We start from the raw sequence: 25,769 nt of genomic DNA, 5'->3' as shown, positions 1-25,769 counted from the left end.
TCTTTTGTTTGAGAACGGTGGATTAAAGGTGGTATTTTTCCTTCGCTCTTTTTATCGCTCGCTTGTCCTACCTTAGTTTTTCAGATCTACGATCCTCGCTAAATTGACGTGATTGGGACAGAATATTGATTTTCATTTAACGAGATTTAAATCGAACGTAATTTTTGCGATTGCCAGTCCTGCGGAATATTGGAAATTCAATATCGACGGCGGAGAATCATCGTAGCGAAAGAAATTGTAGATTTTCTCCGTTGAAAATCGATAACGAATAATGAGAGACTTCGACGCTTTAAATTTTATTATAAATTTATCGTACTTTATTTCACATTAGTAAACATGTTTCAAGATCTCGTGATAGTTCTAAAGACACTGATGAGATTGTGGAAAGAATTCTGTTCGCTTCTGACAATCATATTCCAGGTTTTTCTTCCAAATTTCCACGTAGCGAGATACTTGCTGGAAATTCATAAATAATTAAACGATCAACATGAATGATTAAAAACACGACGCCGGGACGATACGGCACGACGATGTAGTAAAAGTTGCCAACCTACGATTAGATGAGGTGGATAACAGGTGAGAAACACAATGTGAAAACCTGTTATCTGCTACGGCGTTATCGCAAATGTTCATCGTTGTTACCATTCCGGATGTAAATTGTCTTACGCGTGGAGCGTTACTCGTCGCAAACGTTGTGCGTCCGTTTTGCTCTCTTTTCCCTTTTCTTTAGCATTATCCGCTTTCCCTTTCTTCGTCTTTCGTAATTTGAATCAACGTTTTATCTTGAATGTTCAGGAATTTCTTATCAATAGAAAAGTACGACTGCGTATCAAATTAATCAGATTGAAATCAAATGAGAAATTTAAGAGATAAAATTCTTTGCAAGTATTACCGTTAATTTCGCAGTTATATCGTTTCTGAAATTTTGTACGAAACAAAATTTTTTATGAAAGTAGAAAGGAAGAAAGTTGGAAACGTATCGATCTGCATTCGATATTGAAAATTAAGAAATGTCGAAAAACAGCAGAGAGAACGTAGATTCTCGAAAGCAAACAGAAAATATAATAAACAGCTTTGAATCGCGATAAAATCGCATATCTTAGCTTTTGTATGGCTGGAAATAAACGATAATATTAGCGCCGGTTGCGCGTTGCCTAAATGCCAGGCTTATATTGCCACGGAACACGACGAAATTCATGCTAAAAACCGCTTTTACGGCCCATCTACAAATTGGAATGGTAACAGCGGCAGAAACGCGAAACGCAACTGGCACAGTCAGCAGAAGGAAAGCGGTTTCCGACGTTACAATTTTGCTGAAAACAAATCGTAGCTCGGGACACAGCTGGTGGAAATATCCAGCAGAAGAAAATAAATCATAAATTTTCTACACTTGCCGTTGCAACGCGTTAAATATTCCTCTAATACGATGCAAACGCCTCGGGTTCATTTAAAACTCGACGGGCCGAAAATGTAGCGAGTTACGACGAGCAACAATGGCGAAAAATGTCTCCCCGTGTGCTCGAGGTAAACGTTGCAGAAGAAGCAACGTTCCACGATTCGCTCGTTTCTCATTATTTGAAAATAAACTACGAAGATGAAATATCGTCGATTATCGGCGAAAAATAGATTTACTTCGCAATATTTTTGCATTTAAAACAAGAAAAATAATGGAAGAATATATGCGATAGGCGTATAAATACGCAAATATTCGGCGATCAAATATTTCCAAATAAACCGTCGAAGCGAAATATTTCTGGCTATTGGCAGCGACACATAGCGGCCCATTTGAAATTCCCGGCTATTCTTCTTCTTCGTTCCTACCTGTAAAAGTAAAGAAGAGAAAAGGAAAACGTGTTCTTAAAGTAGCCGAAAGCAGTTCGTTAAAAAAGTACAAATAAAGAAACGAATTATTGCCAACAGATTCATGCTGGAAGAATGCAAGCCATCTTCCTGTTATTGGTTATTTATAAATGCTTTAGTCGGTGCAGACATACACCTGACGTGGACAACTTCGAGCGTAAGCAACCACGTCAGGCCACCTAGCTGTCTGATTCATTATTAATAAGCTCCTCGGAAAGTTACACTCTCTACCACTTTATTCGTCCGCGTTACGCACAGACTTCTAATCAAACCACGCAAGACGATAAAATCGTACACGTATTCTATGAAACCTTCGTCGAAGTTAGACACTCGTCGAAACCTGAATTTTTGTTAGATTTGCGATGCCTGAATTCAACATTTCTAAAGTTTCCATCTTCTTCCTTCGTTCTTTTCCTCTTATTTTTTCTTTTTTTTTTTATTCAAATATTTTGACCTTTCGAATGTCCCGCCTCTAATCGATAGACTGCGAATGTTCATGGAAATTTATATTTCCATCGATATGAAGATAAACAAATGAAGCATAAATATAAAAGATTCGTTTCATCGACTATTACATCGTTACTATATATATCAAATACTATAATTAATACCGTAACGTGTACTTTCCGGTATTCCGTATATTTCTACATGTTACGCCAATTCCGCACATTTTTCTCTGTATAAAATTCTTTTAAACGCGCGAACGTTCGCAATCCGCCAATTGAAATCCATTCACTGTTCGAAAGAATCTGTTCCCCGTAATATATACTGTCTTGGTCGTTTCTGTAGACGCGGAGAACATAAAAATCGGCCCGTGCTCGGTAAATCGCACATGTTACGGTGAAATTGCATTAGAAGTTATCGCGGCAAATGGGGTTAATTCGTTTTAAGGCCGCACTTCAAAGTTATGGCTCGTTGCGGCGTTTAGCCGGAGTCCCTCGCTCTGCTCGTATGTTTCATCGATGTCTGCTGCTCGAATATACCGCCAGCCTCTTCTCTTCTTCTTCTCTTCTCTTCTCTTCTCTTCTCGTTTTACCGTCTTCGTGTCACTCTTTTTTTAATAGTTGGCTGAACGTCGACTGGCCGTGAAACGTTTCAATTTCGAGCCAGTTGACAGGGTAATGAATGAGACGAAGATGATCGCCAGGGTAACTCGTTACGAGTTCGTCGTATCGTGGATTCTTTTTCATAATAATGAGAATAAATGGTTCTTTTTTAATTGCTGTTGCTCTCCTATAGTTCTCGTGGATGCTGACCAAGCATTCTTGAAATCGCCCAGTACTCTTTGCCGAGTGTTCTTTTCCTATCGCGTTTTTTTTCTCTCTTTTGACGATTGCCATCTGAGCTACTCCTTTGAGACTCGTTTATCGTTAGAAAGTAGGCAAGGGCTCGCTTTTCCGCTTTTCTTTCATCCGTTTAAAGACATTTTTCGCTACTTTTATCGAAAGCAATTTGTAAGAATAGATGCAGGCTTGTCTTATTTTTTCCAGCATTTTTCTCTTCTCTTCTTCTCTTTAAGCATTCCTTGTTATTTTGATTTAAAGCAATGTTTATGAACCGATTGGGAAGGACAAGTGACGAAATGAGAGGAATACTTGTTACACGGCGTCTAATGGAATTTCATTAACTCAACGAATACTCGGACTTGTCTTATTTTTCCCAACATTTTTCCCTTTTCTTCTTCTCTTTAAGAATTCCTTGTTGTTTTTATTGAAACCAATTTTTAAGTACACACGGAGAAAGACAAGCGAAGAATTGAAAGGAATACTCGTTACACGTATCCGATGGAATTTCATTAATACGTAATCAAAATTCAGAATACTTCTTATCTGAGTATGTAAATAATATGTCGCCTAACGTGATAGGTTACTATAGATCGGCGAACTAGATATATAGATTACTCGAGTTAGTTAATCCATGCGTATGTAATAGATTAAAATAACCAAGTGGTATAGGTATAAGTATGTACGTACCCACGTGCAGCAACGAAAAGGTCAAAATGTTTGCCCACGTTAATGTTTGCTGGCGTTATGTCGTGACAATTCAACGCTGGTTAAATTAACCTGATTGTTCCTTATTTTTATTCGCATGCTGCTTTATCGAACAAACTGGCAAAGCTTTCAAAGTGTCGCGATTTTTGACGCGACAATAGACGATCGGTGACAAACAGGCTTGGCGTGTATATAACTTTGCGTTTTAGCTTCAACAGGGACGAGTTCACGTAATTGAAACGAGTTAACGATTTTCCAGCTTTTGCGCCAACCTAGTCGTTATCTGCGTGTCGCCGTATCAACCGCACGTTTACAGCAATCAGAATTGTCACCGTAATCCATTAAACACGGTTTGAAAAGCGTGTTTGGCTATGGAATTTTTAAGTAAACGCGAGAATTTAATGCAAATTAACGCGACACAGATAGCGAACGTTCGGTGAAATAACAGGTCGTTAGCTAAAGAAATTGTTATTTTCCTGAGAAACAACGAGTTACATATTTTCGAATAGTATTCCGATGTACTGTTTTAAAACAGAACGACGTATCGTTCTCGTCGCTTTAATGTGAAGTTGCTATTGCATGTATAAACGCTTTGTGTATGGTGGTGTCAGAGAGGAAACGTATGATAATAATTATTCAGTACAATTATATAACTACAAAACGAAGCAAGGAATATTTTAGAAGATAAAGAATATCGTGAAAATGTGCAACGTTTAAAGTGTTTCTATTTGCGGTATATATTCTATTGCAGTCTAATAAAGAATATGTAATCAACAAACGCGATTGTGTCGAGCGTAAATAATTAAAACAAGATTGCATTTATATTATGCGATCTTCTATAAATAATATGTTGGAATAGCTGTTACATGAAAGTTCCTTCTCTCTTCTCCTCTAACCAATTGCTCAAAAATTGTTCACTTTCTAAGAAATATTTTCATATTCTCATTAATACTCGCGCTAACTTTCGCGAATGAATTAATTAGCATATGGAAGATCCCACTGCAGCGATAGACAGAAACTTGAATATCTGTTTGAAAGTAGAAAGCCTGCGATATGCAGAACATAAACGTGGAATTGCCAAAGAGAAACGCGTAGATGTTGACAAACTTTCACTCGTGGCAATCAAGAAAATTCTACCATAATGAATTGACGTCAACGAGAATATTTTCAAGAAAGCAACTATCGAGATTGTAGGAAGGAGTAGGTAAATGATTGGTAAAAATTGGCTGGAAAAGATCGCAGAAAATTACTCGAAAATTGTCTACGTGAATCGTGGCTAACTATGGAGTAGGACAATTTTAGCGACAAATTTCATGCTCACGTTGCTTCGATCGATCGAAACATCTTCGACTATGATTGCACAACGTTAGACATTTCCTCGCGAACAGCATAAACAGGAAACGAACGTCGTCGATGCGATCGATCAAAAATGCGACAATGGTTTAATTGATTCTTAATTTAATTAATTATACAGTGATTGTATGTAGAGGATTGTATCATCACTGTCAATCATTACAGAAAGATTAAACAGAAACATTAAAGAAAGATTGTTACTTGTACACGTGTCTACTCGTACAATTTTCTAATATTATTACCTCGGTTTTGTAATTGGCGAAAGTGTAACACAACAATAATAATAATAATTTAAAAGAAACAAAAGATTAAATTTATAAACTCAACGCCATTTTTTGATATTAGAAGGAAAATTGACGAAATCGTTCATATAATTTCATATTATAATATAAAATGAAACGGAAGATACAAGAAACAAAAATGTCCTTTCGAAGCCTGGGAAAAATTAAATTTTCTCTTGAAATAGCGGTTTTGGTTATGAAAAGGATACAAACTCGGTGTTAATCTTCTAACATTTCATTCGATATATAGTGGATTTTCTTTTATATTTTACTTCCATTAATCTATTACGTATACCATCCACTAACTTATGCGAAGTTTCATTTTGAATATCCGTCCACGCGGATCTTATTCCACCCCTAAGCTCAACCATATTTTCCGTAGGTGGCTTACCCGGATGGTAAACTTTTCTCGCAAGAATTCCCCGCGGGTTCTCGATCGATTTCGGATCTGTACACGATGTCGTCCATGATAATAATTCTATTCCGAAATTCTGAAACTACTTTTTCATACTGGCAGCTGTACGAAGAGGAGCAGCGTCATGTTGAAAAGTCCTCCTCTCGTCTTCTATATTTCAATTATCGGAGGCAATAATTCGCCGTGTAACATCTCCTGATATCCTTCGGCTACCGATCTATCGATCTACTCTTTACGTAAATAATTTCACTTAACATATTCAGGCACGAGGAGTGGATTTCTTGGAAATGACGGAGAAATATCGCGGAGGACGCGTCTCAGTCTATAATTACACACATTGCTGGTAGAATCTGATAAGAAAATCATTCGTTGGAAAATAAGAGTAAGCGTAGGATAGGATACGCGTAAGAGACGTGACACGTGGGAATTGGAATCGAAATAGAAACGTGTTCGTATCTATCCGAAGATGACAGTAATGGATAGTCACCCACGTCGAGCTACTCGAGCTCCATAGGTTTCTGGGTTTAAAGATAGCGATGCACGTCTATATTTTCGAACGTTTCGTTATCGTAATTCACGGCGCGCGTAATTGGCTCGGAAAAATGCACGCTGATGGTTTCCACGGTAGTGCCGTTTCCATGATGCACGGCTAGAGCCGATGTTTTCCCTCTTTTGAAACGCTGATAAATTGTGATACGTGCTGGCGTAATGTAACACACCAGAAATAAGCAATGTTATGCACACAGTGTATCCTAGCGTAAAATAACCTAGGGACTTGAGAAGCCTAGTCGTTTCATAGTCGCGATACTTTCTAAATAAGCAGAATCAGTTGTCGCGAATAAAAAAATTGACGCGGACGCTTGATCGACAAGTTGCTAGAAGGAATTTCGATTAAGGTTTATTTCGAGAATTTTACACGGCGCACAGATTTTTCTTGCTTATGCAATACTTGTCGAGTATATATCAAGTTGTTGGATAAATAGGTTGGGAGGTTAGCGAGATTAAGTTGTTTAGTGGATTAAGTAGATTGGGTAGTTTAGGAGATTAGGTAGCTAGATAGGTTTAGTGGATTGGGATAATTTATGTTTCATGTCTTATGTATTTATGATGTAGTTATTACCTTTTTTTCCAAAGTCTATGAAATTATGATAGTGATTTTTAACGTATTTACCTTTTTTTATGATACAACTTTATACGTAAATGATACCTCGAACTTTCTTATTTTCATTAACGCAACAATTCCATTTTTAGTTTCTACGTTCTCGTCGTTTAATCCTTTGGATCTCGCGGCTGTGAAAAGTGATTTAGTTTATTTCACGTGTAATCTCTACTTCTAAGATTATGATCTTCATAATATTATTTCATTCGGTATAGAAGTTTCCAGTTGTTATTAATTAGAACGAAATTCGATATCGAAAGAGAAAGAGCTTACACGGTCAATTTCAAAATTTCCATTTGTAAACTCGTTAAAGCGCTGAGTTAATCAACGGGATGCTAAACAGTTTCAATTTCCACGTTTCTTCGAGACATGTGCTGAGGAGACTTCGGGACACAAAAACGAGCGGAAGAGAAGTCTTTGGGTGCGTTAAATCCGATCGTTCCTCGCCTTCACACTCTGCAAATGTAATTACATCGAAGCAGATCCAATTAACATTTTGCCTAAGGGGAACGCGAGCACGCGAATCGATGGCCTTCTCTTGTGCAACTCGTAACGAGCTAACTTAATGGTTTCGCGTGAAAGTGTGTCGTTATATCGGGCGATCTGCGTTCTCTAATTGTACCATTTCAATATCTTGACATTTTCCTAATTTCAACGTTATGTAGAATAAACGAAATGCAACGCAAAGTTATTCTTTCCCAGAAAATTTCTCGATTTTCACTACCGGAATAAGCGATCAACGTTTAACCTCGACTAATCGTGGAATAGCATTAAATTTTGAAAATTGAAAGAGAAAATTATGTAACGATGCTACGGGCTTATTATGATCGAACGATTAATTCACGACATCAAACTATTCTCTAATATCGCTGTAAATTAATTAAAACCGTCGTTATCTTCCTATTTCACCGTAGATAAGTTGAAAATGTAAGCGCTACGACGAATCGCTCTAGGCACGTATCTAATTGTATTGCCATAAATTACGATTATTGCAGCGAATGCGCGTTAATAAATAACAATACGCGCAAGGCTATGTTTTTACAACGCAAATAGACTACCACCTCGACGCACTTGCCAAAACTTACGTAACCTTTTATCAGATACTTGCATTCGCTGGCATTCCGTAACCTACATTTCAAAAATACACAATCAGATGGGAGAGTGGCGGGCGAGAGAAGCACGTGAAATGTTCGGTATTTATATCTGGGCCAAGTTTCGCTGTATTTTCGAAATTTCGAAGCGCGACCTGCGTAGGAAAGTTCTCACGTTTTAATTCGCGGAATTCGACCTCTCCGACGATGTTCTAAATTAACCGCGCTCGTCGAACTTCGTGGCTCGATGGAAAATCGCTGGAAACGTGGAATAAAAATACGTTGATAATGGACTGATCCATGTAACCGATGGTGCAATTGATTCTCAGGCGATTCTACGAGGAAAGATAAGGTGAAAATATAGAATAATACTTTTTCATGCGACGTCGCGTTTACGAGAAAATCGAGTTTGAAAATTTGTCGAGTATACTTAGACCTGACTCGTTTCAGGCTGAGCAATTGTAAATATAATCGACGGAAAGTCAAACTATATGTGAAAATATATATGCACATGATGCTTTCTTTTCGAGAAAAATAAATTTCACAATGTATCGCGCGCGTGTATCAGATCAGTTCTTAACTGATCACGTTTGAACTTTCTTCGCTTGAAAACGAGAGCTTAAACGGAAACTGTGCTGACATATTTCTTGCTGGTAATTTATTTGATCACGTGTATGATAATCTTTCGCCGATTGTTTACTTACTTAGCCTGTGCTTAGCCGAGTTTAAGCAAACTTGATTTTCTCAGAAATAAAGCGTCGTATGAAACAATTTTATTCCACATTTTCGACTTATCTTTACACGTAGAATCGTTCTGTGGCCCAACTGAAGCATCTTTTATATGGAAATAGTGAATTCTACTCGGATCGGTTGAGTACCAAACTTCATTGTGCTTTTGCAGTAAAGTTTCCCTTTTTTTCGATAATTCGTCGATTAAAACTCTACTTCCCAGCGTTGAGAAATTCGAGGAACCAGAGAGCTTAAACAAAATTTTTCTATTCTGTCCATTTAAAGAGCGACGTGTCTGCTCGTATTTATTTTACAAGATGAAGAGAATAGCGCGCGCACGAACAGTAGCCGCGGCAAGTATCCTTTCAAATTGCCTCTTATTTTGCGTTTGAAATCTTCTTTGCAACCTCTAGAGCCGTATCGTTCCCTATATTATACAACAGATCTACATCTCGTCACGAACACCCGCTAAACCCTGTCTTCCATCGTAAATTCTGCTCCAACTACTCCAAACCTTGTAACGAGCGAATTAACGCGAAGTTCGCGCAGACTTATCAACTCTGCTTCGTCACAGCTGCTTCTAAACTATTTAAAACTTCCACGACCACGGACTATCCTCTTTCCACGCAGATTCTTTCAAAATTCTCCGATCCTTGGAAAGATAAAAAAAGAAAAAATGCCAATTTATCCTGAAACTAAAATCTGGATTCTATCCAAAACCATTGCGTGGTTAAATCATTTTTCTAACTCGAAATATCCAGCGTAAGAGCGAAACCAAGATCCGCCGACAATATCGCGTTTGTCGCATCTGCTAGCGAGATTCATCGATAGTCTCGCCGTGTGCCGCTAGCTCAGCTTTGTGGCCCTGGCGTTGTCATCGTGTGACATCGGCTCAACGTCGCGTGATTAATCCGCAACCGTGACGCTCCAACAACGGGAAAACTGCATTTTTTTTTTTTTATTTTCCTTTCTTTTTTTCTTTGCGTCCTCGCGTGTCCCTCGCCCACCAGATGCTTCTGATCGCGCTGAATACATCGGAGATGCTGCATTGTTTCCGCGTGAGAGCGTGTTTCGTTGTTGCGGATGTACGTACGTTGAGCGCATTGGTCGATGTGCATGTAAATGAGTTCGTTGAAACAACGACGCGGGTATTAAAGGCCAATGGGTATAATGAGCGCGAAAAACTTCGTGACGTTCACGAGCAGGATTTGCATACCTATCGTGAGTCTTCTATGGTTGCGCGATGCTTATGACGACAATGAGTTACGCTTACGGACCTATTGTTAGTCATAGTCGTCGTTGTTGCTTGTTATGGTGTCTGAGCATCGTTTAGACAGACTTTTATTGGGCTACGCTTCTGCAACTGCAAATTTGGCGACAATTATTCTTATTTGATCGTTATCGACACTTCGGTAACGTGGTAAGAAAATTTCAATTCCTTTCGCGAATATTTCAGATTATGTTTTTAATTAAATTGTGGAAAAATATTTTCACAAACTTCGCGTTAATTTTATTTGTCTAATTAAGAGACAAATAGGTGGGATAAACGGCACGACATGGAACAGAAATTATTAACGTGTAATTTTGCAAAATATTTTGCCTCTGGTTTAGCAGGAAAAAATCCTGTCTAGCGTGCAATCAGGGAAAGTTTAGCGTAGAGGGTACGTAACCCACGAGGCAGGGAATGTGTTAATATCCTATTAACCTTCTTTTAACCAGACTTTTCCTTGCTCGTCGGAAAAAAAGTTACAATCGAATCTGGTTTTCCATTGCGATGTGAAAAGTAATAATTAGAAGTATAAATATATTGTTTAACGAAACATTACAGCTTCCAGGTACACGCTGTTGCAATTTATCTTAAGGATAGGTACTCTGAACCGTACAGATGTCTCGAACAGTTGGTCAACGTCGAAATACCCTCGTCTATCGAGTAGCTAAAACTGGTTCGTCACAAATGGAAAGACACCCTTGTTGAATAGGGTCAACTCTCCCCTATATTATCATAAGAATTAAATGGAACAAACATATGGTGCTAGGGGCGGCTTAGGTCCCCGAGAGACTCCTATACTGCAACATCTAAATAGTAAATTCACAATAACAAGCTTTTGCCTCGTCTCGCGAGGAGAGTGCAAGATCCTGCGTTTTGTTTAATTAAAAATTCTCAAGACTTTATTCCCAAGATTTTACCATTTTGTTAAAAAAATGTCCTTAATCTTATAAGAGCATAAATTGTTTTAAGCTCGAGATGTTCCTCGAGAAGGTACACTTCACGATTGAAGATTCGCCAATGCATCGAACTACAGCTGAATTATTACTTTATTATTGTTATTACTGTGGAAACTAGTATTCTATATATGGTGTGAGAGAAACACGGACTACCGCGTAGGATAGCATGTAAATAAAATTGAATTTCAGTTCGATCAAAGTTCGATCAAGGATAGTTGGTTGGTTCAGGAAGCAGAATACAGGTTAATTGGTTTGTTTTTACAGCGAATATCGTACAATATTGCGTTGTGGTTCGTAGATAGATACGTTAGTTCACCGCGGCGGAAACCGCGAGGCGTAATTCGCGCGTGTGAAAGCCGCTAAACGCTCGAATAATCCAATATCGAATCGACCGTGTTCGAATGCCAATTGGCGCGACGCGCAAGAGCTTGAAATTACGAAATCCTAGCTTACGATGTCTACTCGTCTAATAGAAAATAAACTAGTCAGAAAAAAAAGAAGCGGCGAAGATACGCGGAGTAAATTTTTGATGAAAATAAACGGTGGCGTTGTTGAAAAAAGACTATGATCTCTGTCCGATCCGCTTCGACGTGTTCGATGCAACACTGAATGAGAATGATACTTTTATGTATTCTTTGTTGAAATATCAGACGTCGAAGAAAACAAGTTTCTGCTTTCAGAATTGTAAATTGCCTTCATACGGCATTTCTATACGCGTGTATGTGAGTACACGCACGTGCGCTTACATTGAATTCTTACAACGATAATCTGGTTTGTTCCACTTGCGAGAACTGACTGCGTTTGCACCGTATGTCAGCAGGTAAACGTTGAAAAATATACGAAGTTTATTTCATTGCATCCAACTCGGTGAGCCGAAGGAAATGTTACTATTCGCGTGTATGTTATTAGCCTCTACGATAGTTAAAGAAACAATGGGAAATGTAAGAAGATGTCTGAATTAATCATTGGCCGTGGAAATTGCTATTGAACCGTCGAAAACCATCTAACCGCTTATCTTCCCTGAAAACCCGGGCCAATTGCCACAAATTCAATCCCCTCGAGCCTGTCATCCGCAAAATCCAAACAACCCCGACCTCTCTTGGCTTCGCGCCATTTCCTCGTACGAAAATTCGTAACATCCACGTTCCACTTCTCGTGTTTCGGCTCTCGCTTTCACTCGACGCGAGAAACACCTCTGTTCTCATTCAACCTGCGATTTATTTTCCTTCCGACGAATTTTCAACATTTTACCAATGTAAACACGATAGTCGTGTCTCATGTCGGTACCAATGAAATCTCAAATATTTCCTACAAACTGCACCACGTATTCGTAATAATTTCCTATGATAATTGTATCTCTGAACCAAGTATACTACACACGTTGTAAGTACGAGGAAAGAGGGCATTTTCTCGTTACATTTATTGAAGGACACTGATAAAATTAAGGAGGAGGAGGAGGTCCTTTCCTGACGACCTTTTTCCCTTTTTTTGTTAATATTTTTTCAACGACCTAACGCGTGTTTCAGCCGCTTCTCAAAGAAGAGTTCTTAGAGTAAGAAAATATTTTTCTTTTATTTATTTTCCGCGCGGAAAATAGGAAACACTAGGAATCGTAAAAATCTTCCCGCGTTGGAAGACACGTGCGTGATGCGAACAAGATAGCACATTTTCAAAGTAAAAAAATTAGAAGATAAAAGCGGCGGAGAGCATTCAATTTTTATCGAATATCACATCGTGTCCTGATACTTGATACTTATGGCAAATAGCGTACGTGGATCTACATAATTCGTCTTGATGGTCGACTATAGAGGCTCGGTGATTCAGGGGCTCGGGAAGAACGTTTGCATAAACAATCCACGAGCGCGTAACTTGCGTAATCGGTTGATGCATCGAAACATTCGATCCATTAGCACCACGAGCATCGAATTCTACGACAGCGATATTGTGTAGTGCGAATGCTTCGAAGATTTTCGGGTTATTTTAAGTATCGTGTGTCGATCTCTCGAGAAATCATCGATTCCTATCGATAATGCATTAGCTGATGCGTCGTGATTAATACAAAAGCTCTCTGTGCTCCTCTTTGCTTCGACGTACGATACTAGGTTTTCAGTTCTTATTTTCATCCCTTGGAATTTTAAGATACGAACGTATTTCATTCTCGTGATCCGTTTCTAGAACGATACTCTAAAAATTTCGCAAACAACCAAAGACGCACGTATAACATCGTGACGATCGACGTTTTTGGAAAGTTCGGCCAAATGCAAAAGAAAATGTCGAATTTTACGTGCAAACTGAATTAAGCTTTAAAATTGCTTATCACGTCCTTCCCTTATAGTTTTTATTTTTCAGCTATCCAGGCAAACGTTAAAAACGTTAAAAATAATCATCGCTACTTGGAAAAAATTATAGAACAAGTAGAAGCAGTCTTGCAACCTTTTGAAGACACGACAGGCATATTTAGACTAATCAAGAGAAATCAATCGCTCGTAGAGTTTTTAAGTGGCGAAGATTTAAAGAAGGAGGCGAATATAGCGGAAGAATATAAGATTTTTGTTCCGTGTAGATTCTATGTAGATTTAAGTTCGCATCAACTGCGATTACTTTACTATTAACGAAAGACGCGGATATGCTCAAGGTATCACGTCGCTTAGAGAATATACCGTTGTTACGTGTAAGAAAGTAAGCTTATCAAATTTACATAATCTTCCTTCTAGCTTGAGTGATATAGTTGCGCTTCCAAAGCTCCCCCGTTAAAATGGAAAGCATCGAGTGTACGGTTCCCGCATGAAGTATCCCGAAAGAACAGTTTTCTGCCCTTACAATCGATAGGAAACGAGAGGGTGTGCCACTATCTACTGGCGCGTTTCCCGGGGAATTCAGCCGAAAAGCGATAGAATCTGAAATGCTTGGGGTCTGAAACAGAAATTGCACCGGATAAGCGGGTTTTCCTTTGGTTTACTTTTCAAACTGGTTCCCTATCCTACAGCTTCATTTCATTTATCTTAACTTGCCCAAGCAGAAGTTAGTGAAAAAGTGGACGTAAATGAAATTTACAAACTTCCTTCTTTCCTATAAAATTCATTACGAAATTAATTATTTAGAAAGCACGGAGCACGAGTTCCTTGTTTAAATAGGTCGCAGGAGCGGAAAATTAGGGGGAAACTTATCGGATGGAGAGTAAATATTATCGGAGAGATACGTGAACAGAATTTCGAAACTTTTTTGAAGAATAAGATTGCTCGTAAATATATTAGGTTGATGCGTATGAGACGTTGCTGCTTAGAATAGTTTCGATTTAAAAGAAATGGCATCAAAGTTACCGCGTAAATATAAGTCTGACGTTTCAGAAGATCAAAGGCATTCTGTATGTCCTGCCTGCACAATTTTCCATACATAAATTATTTTAACACAGGCTCTAAATTGAAGGTACTTGTCAGCTAAATTTATTCTTCTCTTTCAAACTATGGAAGAACTAATTCGTTGAAATTATCTTAATAATAAACGGTTAATTTCATTGTTTTTACGATACGCGCACAAGTTCCAAGAATTCTTTTAGAAACGTAAAATAAAATGAAACCAATTAATCGTTGGGATACTTTCGCGAACGTATGTTATTTCGAATGAACTGACGCTGTTAGAAATTTAATTGAAGGAAACGATATTTTCTCGATACGACAAATCAAATCTCACGAATGACGATTGATTCTAACGAGATAAGGACGCTCAGCGTTCCTGTATTTCGTGTGTAAATCTGTCAAACACACGATACGACGGGCACCTTGCCGGCTGCCGAATTATGTCAAATGCAGAGCGTGTCATATTAATGGCGTTGATCTGCAGGATTTCAACCGGTACTCGCCTGGTTTCTTCGTTTGAAAAGTCTCGTTTGGAAGAACGGACGAATGGTTTTGCATATTTCTGCCCTTGCGGCCAGCATTTTATCGGTTGTCACGGAGACACGCGTCGATGAGCCGTCACCGTGTAAGGGCGTTTATTATCGACCAGGAAAACGTTGTTTGCGATGCCGGTAACGCGAACGATGCTTCGGCAATTCGAAGTAGGCCACTTTAAAGGAGATGCTGCAAGCTACTGCGACTTAGGCCGTTCAGATTCCACGTACCAATCGTCTATCCGGCTTTTTAACCAATTAACTTGGGGCAAACATGGGGTTAATTTGTCGCCTGCATTGTCTATATCTTTTACATGGTCATTTGTTTACCCATGAATCATGATTCCTTTCTGCGATTGATTCTTACTGATTGTAGATACGCTTGCAACAAGTAAACGTGATTTGTTTAGTCGTGAAAATTTATAGAAGATATTTGCGAAACGTTTGAAGACGTAAAAGTTCATAGAACGTGCTTGATGTTTAAAAAATATGTTAACTATCTAAAGTATAGTATTTATTGTAATAATTATAACGTTAAACAGACGTGTTTGCCTAGGTCTTACTGCTTTAGTTGTATTCGTGAAAGAAAAAATTGAATTTGCACGACGGTATTTATAAATCTAATAAATCTAAAAATGAAACATATAAAAAGGTTTATAAAACTAGGAATCATCCAGTTCGAATCGGTTATTTATTTCTGTTTCATCTTGTCTGTTTCAGAATTGCCAGCCGAGGAGGGTAAGTTTTTCCCAGCGAAAGGTTTCTTCCCTCTGTGACGATCGATACGGTAAGCTGTTTGGATAACAAATTGGCATTGATGCTATCTGTAGAGTGTCTCGGTGTAAACATCGTATGCCCAGATAATGGTAGGATACTTTGCGACAAGCTGGTAAAAATGATATCTTAAAGAAATCAGATATGTATTTTAAACAAGTATTTTTATTCAAGAACTCGAGTACTTGTGCATTTCTTTACTTTACTTCTGTATCGTTTTTATGATCGCTATCAGATTATTTTCAAATTAACTGACGCAGGCACGTGCATACACACGAGCACATAAAATGTGCATATCGATACATCGTGCTGTCCATTTATTTTTCCTTTTCGTTTTTCCATTCAATTTATCCAATTTAATCGCCGAAATAATGTGCGACGAAAGATAGCGATCAAACTAATATTTAATCAATTTCGAGCATAAAATTGCACGCGATTTACATACCACACGCCTTTACATTTGCCGAGAAAAATCCTCATTGTATTTCTCACAGCATTTATATTTAATGACCAAACGTATCGATCTAATCTCGGTTTACTGTGTTAAGTTCAAAGCTCGATACCACTAGAACGAAACGTAGAACCAGATAAAAAGACGCTTGGTCGGAAAATAACGTTATGTGACGATATTCTTTTGTAGCGACTATGTTTTGGCGTTCGTTCCTTGGACATCGCGTAAGACGAGGCTTATCTCAAGACACTCGATGACTCGCGCTCGACGTCATTAGCAATGTTTTTTTCGAGCGAGAAAATATTCCTTGCGTCGTTGGCGACGCACAACGTGGAAACACAGTCGCGACTCGTCTAATGCCAGACGCCTGGCAGTCATAGGTTCTCCCACAGGTTTCGGATCATGCAAAATCGAGGCTTCTTTCTCCTCTTTGTTTACGTATTTACCGCGTAACTCGTAGTACCTTTTGATCCTTTAAAAATAGACGCACTTGTACGTGGTCGTGCCTCAAAAGCCATTCAGCGATCGACTTTCTTCTTATCGTTAGCCTTACAGCCGCTAACTATTTTTAAAATGGTACATTTCGTGAAATGCGCGGTTCATCCAATTAGTCCAGTTCCACGGTTTTGTTCTTAAGCTGTCTCGAGAGGTTTTCGAGTAATTCCGATGCAGCAAACGAGATATCGGTTTTGTTCCCACTGTGTTTCTTTTTATCCTCGCTTCTTCTTGTGTAAGAGGCACCAGTTAAGCAGTTTAACTTAGAAAGCGCATCTAACGCGACCTCGAAGCGACGTTCCTTTAGATCGAAGAAGAAGATTGTCTCTTCGTGGTTGATTTTTCTATCGGGAGTTTAGTAGCTGCCTGCTAGTTGCATAAGTCAATCCTTTTGTTCTCCAGGCCGACTGGAATCAATTTTATTTTATGGAACGAAGATCGTAATTCCGGTAGAATAGAACGCGTTCTTGATACTTCTTACATGTTTGATATATATTTGGTTGCAGAGTTCGCTTGAATACAGTGGAAATCCATTTACCTCAACCAAGCGAATTTCTTTCGCCAATTTCTTCACGCTACGAGCTTACTAAATATTTTCGATTCCCGTAACGAGGAATCACGTTCGAAGTGCGTATTTTAGATTTTCATTCGGATAAGTGCAAGTTCGATAAGCTCGCTTCCAATCAGATTCTAAATTCTCGTTTCAATAAGTCAAATTCGAATAGACTGAGTTCTACTGCACTTTACATTCGTCTTTATCATATGAATGATCCTGTTCGATATGAAATCAGTAGATTGTAAAATTTCGGTTTAATAACCGGAGTTCGGATAAATGAATTCCAATCATTTCGTACTCAATGTTTCTAGCATGATCGATCGTCTTGCTCGTCGAAAGAAGTTCGAAATTCTCGTCGAAAATACAGCAACCAGTGGAACGCTGCAATTTTCCCGTTATCGTACTCGATCCTCGTTATTACGGCGCTTAAGTCGATCAAGACGCTCACAGCTGTAAACGACGTCAAAGGAGTTGGTCGATCGGAGGTGTTCAAAGACGCGAGATGCCTTCGGAAATGCGGAACGCGGTAATATCGAGCACTTAGGCCAGCGAGCTGTGTCTGGATGCGAAGGCAGATGCCGTGGATGATAGTTGGCGTCATTATCAAAGCAGGCCAGGCCTGTCTACATTGCATTATCGTTTCACGCGTGCACGTGGTCGTGTACATAGCACGGAAAGAGGAGAAGCTGAAGGGAATAAACGCGAACGTCGGTTACGTCTGTAGCCATTTAATTGCGAGTCAACGTTACGCTGGATCATAAGGTGGTATCCCATCACCTTCTTTGAAGTCGATCTTCCACGTCGTTAGGATCCACTCGTTTTCTTGCTTTCTAGTCGGAAGAATAGGACGATTGCCAACGATGGTTTGAATTACGCTTGGATTTATCAGGTGTGAGCCGAGGAATCATGGAATGGGAAGTTGGATTGCTTTGAAATTAGCTGTGGAACTTGGCATGAGGATCGAATTTTTTTGTTTAGTATTTTTGGAACGTTTGTTCGAGTTATGGAGCAGGTAGGAAATTGTTTTGGATGGAACAATTGTTGGAATAAAGATGGAGAAGTGAATAGACTTTTCTAACAGTTTTACAACATCGGTCGAATATTGCTGTGAAATTGATCATGAAACTTACTGCTAGAACGAACATCCAGGGAACACATCTCTTAGTATTTTCGAAATATTTATTTGCCTTGTGGAATACAGCTATTATGTTGTTTCAGCTGGAGTTAGATTGACTGGATTGACTTAAAATTGGTTGTGGACTGTTACTCGAAACGAACGATCGCCGTTGAATCTTTTAGTACTTTGGAAACGTTAGTTTGAATTACGACGCAGCTATGGAGTTATCTTAAATGGAATATTGGCTAGGATAAAAGTTGAGGAGTGTTGAATTTTTTAGCCATTTCCCGGCATATAGGTTGAATCGACCATAAAGAGATTCCGGAACGAAAATGTTCGAGGGAAAAGTGTAGTTTCGAATAAAGTTTCACTGAAATTGAATACAATATTCTAATTTCGAAGAAGTTTCCGCTTGAATTTTGTACGATATTAAAATTTCGAATTTGGTATTCAAATAAATCCGAGACTCGGTCAACGTTTCTAAGACAAACATTTTCGAGCAGCAAGCGCTTTATATTTCCTTCGTGTCCATAGAATCGCGACACCAAGTATAACTATTGGCAATTGAAGAGAGTGGCACGCGATCCGTGACCACGAGTCTCGTGTTCCTCTATGCAGTTTAACGTTTAGTCAGAGAGAACAACGAGGCATTATAAACTTTTCTCGCGAAACGATATACGTTTCTTTCTACCTCGAATCGTTGCGTTGCTTTTCTAATCAGATCCACTTCTAGACGTTGTATGATCCACGTTACACGTTGACACGTCGACTGTCACGCGAACCCGATACATTTGTTCTGGCAATAGATCAAAATGTATAGTACGCCATAGCGTTTAATTTCTGCCAACTGTTATACCTACATTATATTTACGATCTTCTTTTTTGCGACGATATTACCAAAGCCATTCGCATTGTTGAAAATTTATTAGTCCGTGACATTTATCTTACTTTAATCGTTCTAAAAAATTTAGTAGCATGAGTCACGCCGACGATCTCTGTCAAAGTGTGAAACCGATTTTTCCGCAAAGCAACGACATTTGTTCGAAGAATATTTCATATCACCCGAGAGAGCATAACAGGAACGACGTAGAGAGATACTCGTAAAAGAGACCTCGTAACTCGATTTAACTTTAGAATTATCTGAAACTCGTCCCTTAACGCTTCAGTTTCTCCCGGTCCGTAAATGCGAATCCAGAAGTTGGAAATTGGAATTCTCGATTTCCAATCCCTGCATTTCCGCGCCAGCAAATTACCGGTAAATCGTTGCCTTTTCGGCGAGTCATCGGCTTTCTCGAACGAAGAATCGGCGATTGAAAATCGACGTGTCCGAGTTACGTCCAGCTCTCCGCTTCGCGTAATCACGCGCTTCCGTTACCGTTAATTTCGCATCATAACATTCTTCGCTAAAAATTTTATTGACGTAGATTTGTCAATCGCGGCTGCGTTAATGCGATTTCTTTCACAATTTAACGACACCGGCCGCGATCTCGCTGTGGCCTGTCTCTCTTTTCTCTTTCTCGCCTTCGTTCGTTGCTCGTTCTCTGTCCGGACGTCACCCATCGACTAACAATATCCGTATTGCGCGGACAAATACGGTGATGAAACTGATGCTTGCACAAGAGACGTCAAAAAGTACTCGGATGACATTATCGTCGTGGAATCGCGTTCGAAAGAGTCACCTTGATTGCCAACGCCATACGAACTTTTCAACTTTCAATCGCTTTCGTCCTATTTTTCTTTCTCTCGTATTGAAAAATGAATTACGTATTTCAAGCCTTTGAAGCTTTTCCCGTGTTGTATCTGACAATTGGATAGAAAATGTCGGTGCTCTGGTTCGTTTATTTTAAACGTGTCAAGCTGTTTCGCTTTTGGAAGCACGTACTGCTTTGCAAGAGTATTCTTCTAAGTAAATTGTACAAATTTATATATATATAATTTGAAGAATAGTTTTATAGAATAATTTCGACAGTATCTTTTACCTTTCGAGTCTTCTCTGTTTAATATCGAACAATTACATCCGAAACTATAGTTTCTCGTGTAAGATATAACTCTGCAAAATATTTTATACTCAAAATTGTAACCATAGAAGATTACCGACCATGATAGAGACGTAAAGTGCATTACTGCAGGCACGAAGCTATTTTATAAAAAAATTAAAAAAGAAAAGGGGGAAAATTCAAAAATTTTAACGAAATTAGAGTGGAAAAAGTGAACGTTAAAAGTGCTTCTGGCGGAGGAAGAGGATGGAAAAGCGCGGGAGACACGGATGGCGAGGTAGAAACGCGTTCCTATAATTGCTCGGCAATCTGATTTTCACTTGTCTTTGCTCGTAGATTACAATTAATGAAATCGTCGATCGTACAGCACGTTGAAGCGACATGACGTCAATCGTATGCTGGCAAAAGGCACTTGCTATCAAGGACACCATAGTCTGCTCCCGATTACTCTCGGTTCTGCCATCTGTTTCCTCTCTCTACTTTTCTCCCTTTTTTTCACGTTTATCCATAGATGATAGATCACGAAGCCAACGGATCGCGATATGTTCTCCCGTGACGATCGCAGTTGTACCTGTTGTTTCAATACAATTGGCAATTGAACTTTTCTTCCTCGATGACACATATACGAAGATTTTGATTTCCTTTTTAGGAATGACAGTCGACGTAGGATTTTACTGACAGTGGCATCGAAAGTTACCATTTCTTTTTTTCCCCAATGACAATATCTTTTTCCTTTTTTACGTTAAATCGACATTTTTAATATTATTGTTACCGCTGATTATTTGCTATCGTTCGATGAAATCTACGTTACCCTTGGTCATACGTCATATAGGAAAATTTGATGGATTTCTCTAAGATACCGCGGTTCGATGATATCAACTCGATGTCTTCTTACGTACATCCATCGATTCTCCGAAATGATACTGATATCATCTTTCTGACGAATAAACCATTTTTCTTCTAGAAATTAAATTACAACCAGTTTCGTTCAAAAAGAGACAAAATGTTAAAAAATATGCCAATTTGTTCCTTCCACCCAGAAGCTCCTTCTTTTTATAATAACCAATAGAATCATAAACGTTGGATCTATTTACCGAGACGATCGTCCTGTGTGCGAAGATATTCTATCGGTAAGAATATGGAAGAACGATAAAAATGTAATATATTTTTGCCAATTTCAGGAAAGTCTATATGGCAACTCGTCTTGGAGCAATTCGACGACCTTCTAGTTAAGATTCTTCTATTAGCCGCTATTATTTCTTTTGTACGTATAAATTCTATCCATAAATTATGACATTTTTGTTCCATATCTATCTATCTATCCCATCGATAGTTCATCGACGCGCGATAAAAATTTTTCTTTCAAATCTCGCGGAAAAATAGCTCCTATCGGTTTTATTTCGCAAAAATAGCGAAACGATAACATCGGTTACAGCGATTCTGACGTTCACATGGCCTGAGATTGCTTCAAGTACATCGATGACGATGATAGATAGCATCTGGATCGTGATAAAAGGGGTAAAAAAATTCGTGAAAAATTATCGACACTCTGGAATCGTTAATCGCCAATCGAAATACTTTGAACCGTTTTGCTTTTTTCGAAGGTAAACGTTCGAATGCAAGCAATGCCACCGTTTATTTTTAGACGTGACGCGAAACAACGGTAATTAATAAAATCGAAACGGTGTATTATGCTCGTCCGCGGGCCGCTTAGTAATTATTAGTTAGCAACGAAGTCGTACTATGTTTACGAGCGGGTTCAAGGCTCACTTATTATAAATACATCTGGTTTCAAAGGTGAAAAAATAGCCTATCGATCTGTCGCCGAGCTACGCAGAGTATAGTTATCCTTACGCACGTATAGAAGATTCGTAATAGATGTTGCGAACATATCGTCGAGATTAAGACGTAGAAAGTTATCTGTTAAAACGCGGCAGATGCAAAGAATTTGATTCTCTGGATCTTTCGAGTATTTTAATTAAGCTGTTTTGTAGTATAAAATAATAATGGCACTAATTTTTCTTAGTTTTTTATCAGTGCTTAAGTGTCATTAACGAAAGAATTGACTGATACTCGCTGATCTGGTTAAGATTTTGCACAAGTGTTTTTCTCTTTAATGTGCGTGGATATAAATCATAAACGCAACAAGATATCAAAAAATAGTTGAAATAGAAGTTATAAATGTGTGCGAAAATTATTTTGAAAAAATCATCTTTCTACGGAAATTATATAAAAACGAGACTTCTTTTCACGAAAAATTTTCGCACAGATTTGTAGGTCTCATGACACGGTATAATTTCTTCTTCGACTACTTTTTCATGTCTTTCGTCGTTCACGATTTATTAGCACATTTACATAAAAGAGTCGGCTCGGGCAAAAGGTTTGATTTCTATTTTAAAATAAAAAATAGGCACGCACAAATTACGACCAAATTTTTAAGTAAGTCTGATGAACACTTGGGCAAAATTTCATCAAAATCCGCGTGTATCAGTCATCAGGGTTTCCGCGTAAGTTTTATATTCTAAAAATCCTTTCCTTTTCTTTTAACTATTATTCCGTATATACGAGAGCGGAACTATCGGGGAACATTTGAGCCGCAAAAATAAAACATACGTACACGGTGATTTAAAATTTCTCAGTCAAAAATCTTTCGTTTGTTATTAATAAAAATATTGAACGCGCGATAAGAGATTATACAACGCACCCACCGATCGTTGCTGCCGCTAAAAAGAATTTCAATGATTTCGTATAATAAAAACGTCTTGCATAAACAGATTAGAGAAATGTCGCCGACCTGTCGGCCCTTCGACCCGTCGTTATTCATTTTGGGACAGTACGACAATAAATACGTTCTTGCTTTCTTTGTTATACATTCTCCTTACTGCCTTTTAGTGATGACAATACTGTTCAGAAGCATTTTACATTTACACAATCATGTATATATTACATACATCATATGTATATCATATATTTCGTCTATATCTATAACTAAGGCAGGAAAAATCGCATAATAGAAACCTGCACGAATGTACATTTCTAACGAACAAATTCACGATTCCCCAGGTATTAGCTTTATTTGAGGAGCACGAGGATGCGTTCACGGCCTTCGTCGAGCCCTTCGTCATTTTGCTCATTCTTATTGCCAACGCCGTGGTCGGTGTGTGGCAAGAACGTAATGCCGAGTCTGCGATCGAAGCGTTGAAAGAGTACGAGCCTGAGATGGGCAAAGTCCTGCGAATGGACAAAGCCGGCGTCCAGAGGATTCGTGCCAAGGAGATCGTGCCCGGCGACATCGTGGAAGTGTCCGTCGGTGACAAGATCCCGGCCGATATCCGTCTAACCAAGATCTTCTCGACTACCCTCAGGATCGATCAGTCTATTCTGACCGGTGAATCTGTCTCGGTGATCAAGCATACGGATCCTGTGCCTGACCCACGTGCCGTCAATCAGGTTCGTCTAGTTGATATAATATTCCTATGGTTTTGGGAGCGATAAACATTAAGGCTACAATTTTCTCTGAGGTAGAGTAATATTTAGAATAATATCTGATAACGAATTTCAATAACGATATTGAGAAATTGACAAGACTCGAAGTCGGTCAGTTTGACATCTGAGGATCTGCTAACTGATCAGACCATAGAAAATTGATAAAACGTTCATAATCTTGTTCCATCTTGCTTTTACCTTCGCTAATAATCCTATTTTCCTTTCGTCACACAGGACAAGAAGAACATCTTGTTCTCTGGTACTAACGTAGCCGCAGGTAAGGCTCGCGGTGTCGTCATTGGAACTGGACTGAACACCGCCATTGGTAAGATCCGTACCGAGATGTCCGAGACCGAGGAGATCAAAACGCCTCTGCAACAGAAATTGGACGAGTTTGGCGAACAATTATCGAAGGTTATCTCCGTGATCTGCGTGGCTGTCTGGGCTATCAACATTGGACACTTTAACGATCCCGCTCATGGTGGATCTTGGATCAAGGGAGCCATCTACTACTTCAAGATCGCCGTTGCCCTAGCCGTAGCCGCCATTCCCGAAGGTTTGCCGGCTGTAATTACCACTTGCTTGGCTTTGGGTACCCGTCGTATGGCGAAGAAGAACGCCATCGTGCGATCCTTGCCATCCGTCGAGACCTTAGGTTGTACCTCTGTCATCTGTTCGGACAAGACTGGTACCTTGACCACCAACCAGATGTCTGTTAGCCGGTAAGTTATGTCGATGAACTATTTTTAATTTTTATGCTGATTTGGAAATTTTCATATTTTCGTGGTACCAACGTGACACTAGTCGAACGTTCATAATGATGATTTTGTGGCCAATAATTAATTCTTGTATACTTTTCTCTAAGAATTTACAAATTGTTACAGAATGTTCATCTTTGATAAGATCGAGGGCAACGACAGCAGCTTCCACGAATTCGAGATCACTGGTTCGACCTACGAACCAGTGGGTGAGATTTTCTTGAGAGGCAAGAAGATTCGTGGTCAGGACTACGAAACTCTTCACGAAGTCGGTACGATCTGTATCATGTGCAACGACTCCGCTATCGATTTCAATGAATTCAAACAAGCATTCGAGAAGGTCGGCGAGGCAACAGAGACTGCTCTTATCGTTCTTGCGGAGAAGATCAATCCGTACGGTGTCTCTAAGAGCGGACTGGATAGGCGTAACACGGCCATCGTTGCCAGACAAGACATGGAGACGAAATGGAAGAAAGAATTCACTTTGGAGTTCTCTCGCGATCGCAAATCTATGTCTTCTTACTGTACACCCTTGAAACCAACTAAATTGGGTACTGGACCGAAATTGTTCGTTAAGGGCGCTCCAGAAGGTGTCTTGGACAGGTGCACGCACGCTCGTGTTGGATCTACCAAGGTTCCTCTTACGTCTACTCTGAAAAACCGTATCTTGGATCTGACTCGTCAATATGGTACTGGCCGAGACACTCTGCGTTGTCTTGCTCTTGCCACTGCTGATCACCCAATGAAACCTGACGATATGGATCTTGATGACTCCACGAAGTTCTACACGTACGAAAAGGACCTCACCTTCATCGGTGTCGTTGGTATGCTTGACCCACCTCGTAAGGAAGTATTTGACTCGATTGCCAGGTGTCGTGCCGCTGGTATTCGTGTTATTGTCATTACTGGTGACAACAAAGCTACCGCTGAAGCCATCTGTAGACGTATCGGTGTCTTCGGTGAAGATGAGGATACGACCGGAAAGTCATACTCTGGACGTGAATTCGATGATCTTCCTTCGTCGGAACAGAAGGCTGCCTGTGCCAGAGCTCGTCTGTTCTCTCGTGTAGAACCCGCTCACAAATCCAAGATCGTTGAGTTCTTACAAAGCATGAATGAAATTTCGGCTATGGTAGGATAT

General features: G+C 39.3%; 1 protein-coding gene and 1 long non-coding RNA gene across 4 annotated transcripts in view; one reads left to right on the top strand and one right to left on the bottom strand.

Annotated features, from left to right (window-relative positions):
* The window catches only part of LOC100642652 (calcium-transporting ATPase sarcoplasmic/endoplasmic reticulum type), a 55,116-nt gene that overhangs the window by 16,173 nt on the left and 13,174 nt on the right, over positions 1–25,769 (top strand). For all 3 annotated transcript variants that reach the window (XR_007225984.1, XR_007225985.1, XM_020865924.2), the window contains 5 exons: positions 15,715–15,732; positions 21,566–21,648; positions 23,448–23,834; positions 24,105–24,592; positions 24,755–25,760. Coding sequence is in view for 1 of the 3 variants with exons in the window: in XM_020865924.2 (XP_020721583.1) it covers positions 15,715–15,732; positions 21,566–21,648; positions 23,448–23,834; positions 24,105–24,592; positions 24,755–25,760 (1,982 nt within the window). In the remaining 2 variants the exon portion in view is untranslated. The remainder of the gene's footprint in view (positions 1–15,714; positions 15,733–21,565; positions 21,649–23,447; positions 23,835–24,104; positions 24,593–24,754; positions 25,761–25,769) is intronic.
* On the bottom strand, positions 286–4,075 carry LOC125386115. The gene is made up of 3 exons (XR_007225986.1): positions 3,834–4,075; positions 551–1,821; positions 286–456 (listed from the first exon to the last, which is right to left on the bottom strand). It is a non-coding gene; the product is annotated as an uncharacterized LOC125386115 (long non-coding RNA).

This window comes from Bombus terrestris, chromosome 12 (genome assembly GCF_910591885.1).
Source record: "Bombus terrestris chromosome 12, iyBomTerr1.2, whole genome shotgun sequence".
NCBI classification, from domain to species: domain Eukaryota; kingdom Metazoa; phylum Arthropoda; class Insecta; order Hymenoptera; family Apidae; genus Bombus; species Bombus terrestris.
This window is presented reverse-complemented; position numbering and strand designations above follow the sequence as displayed.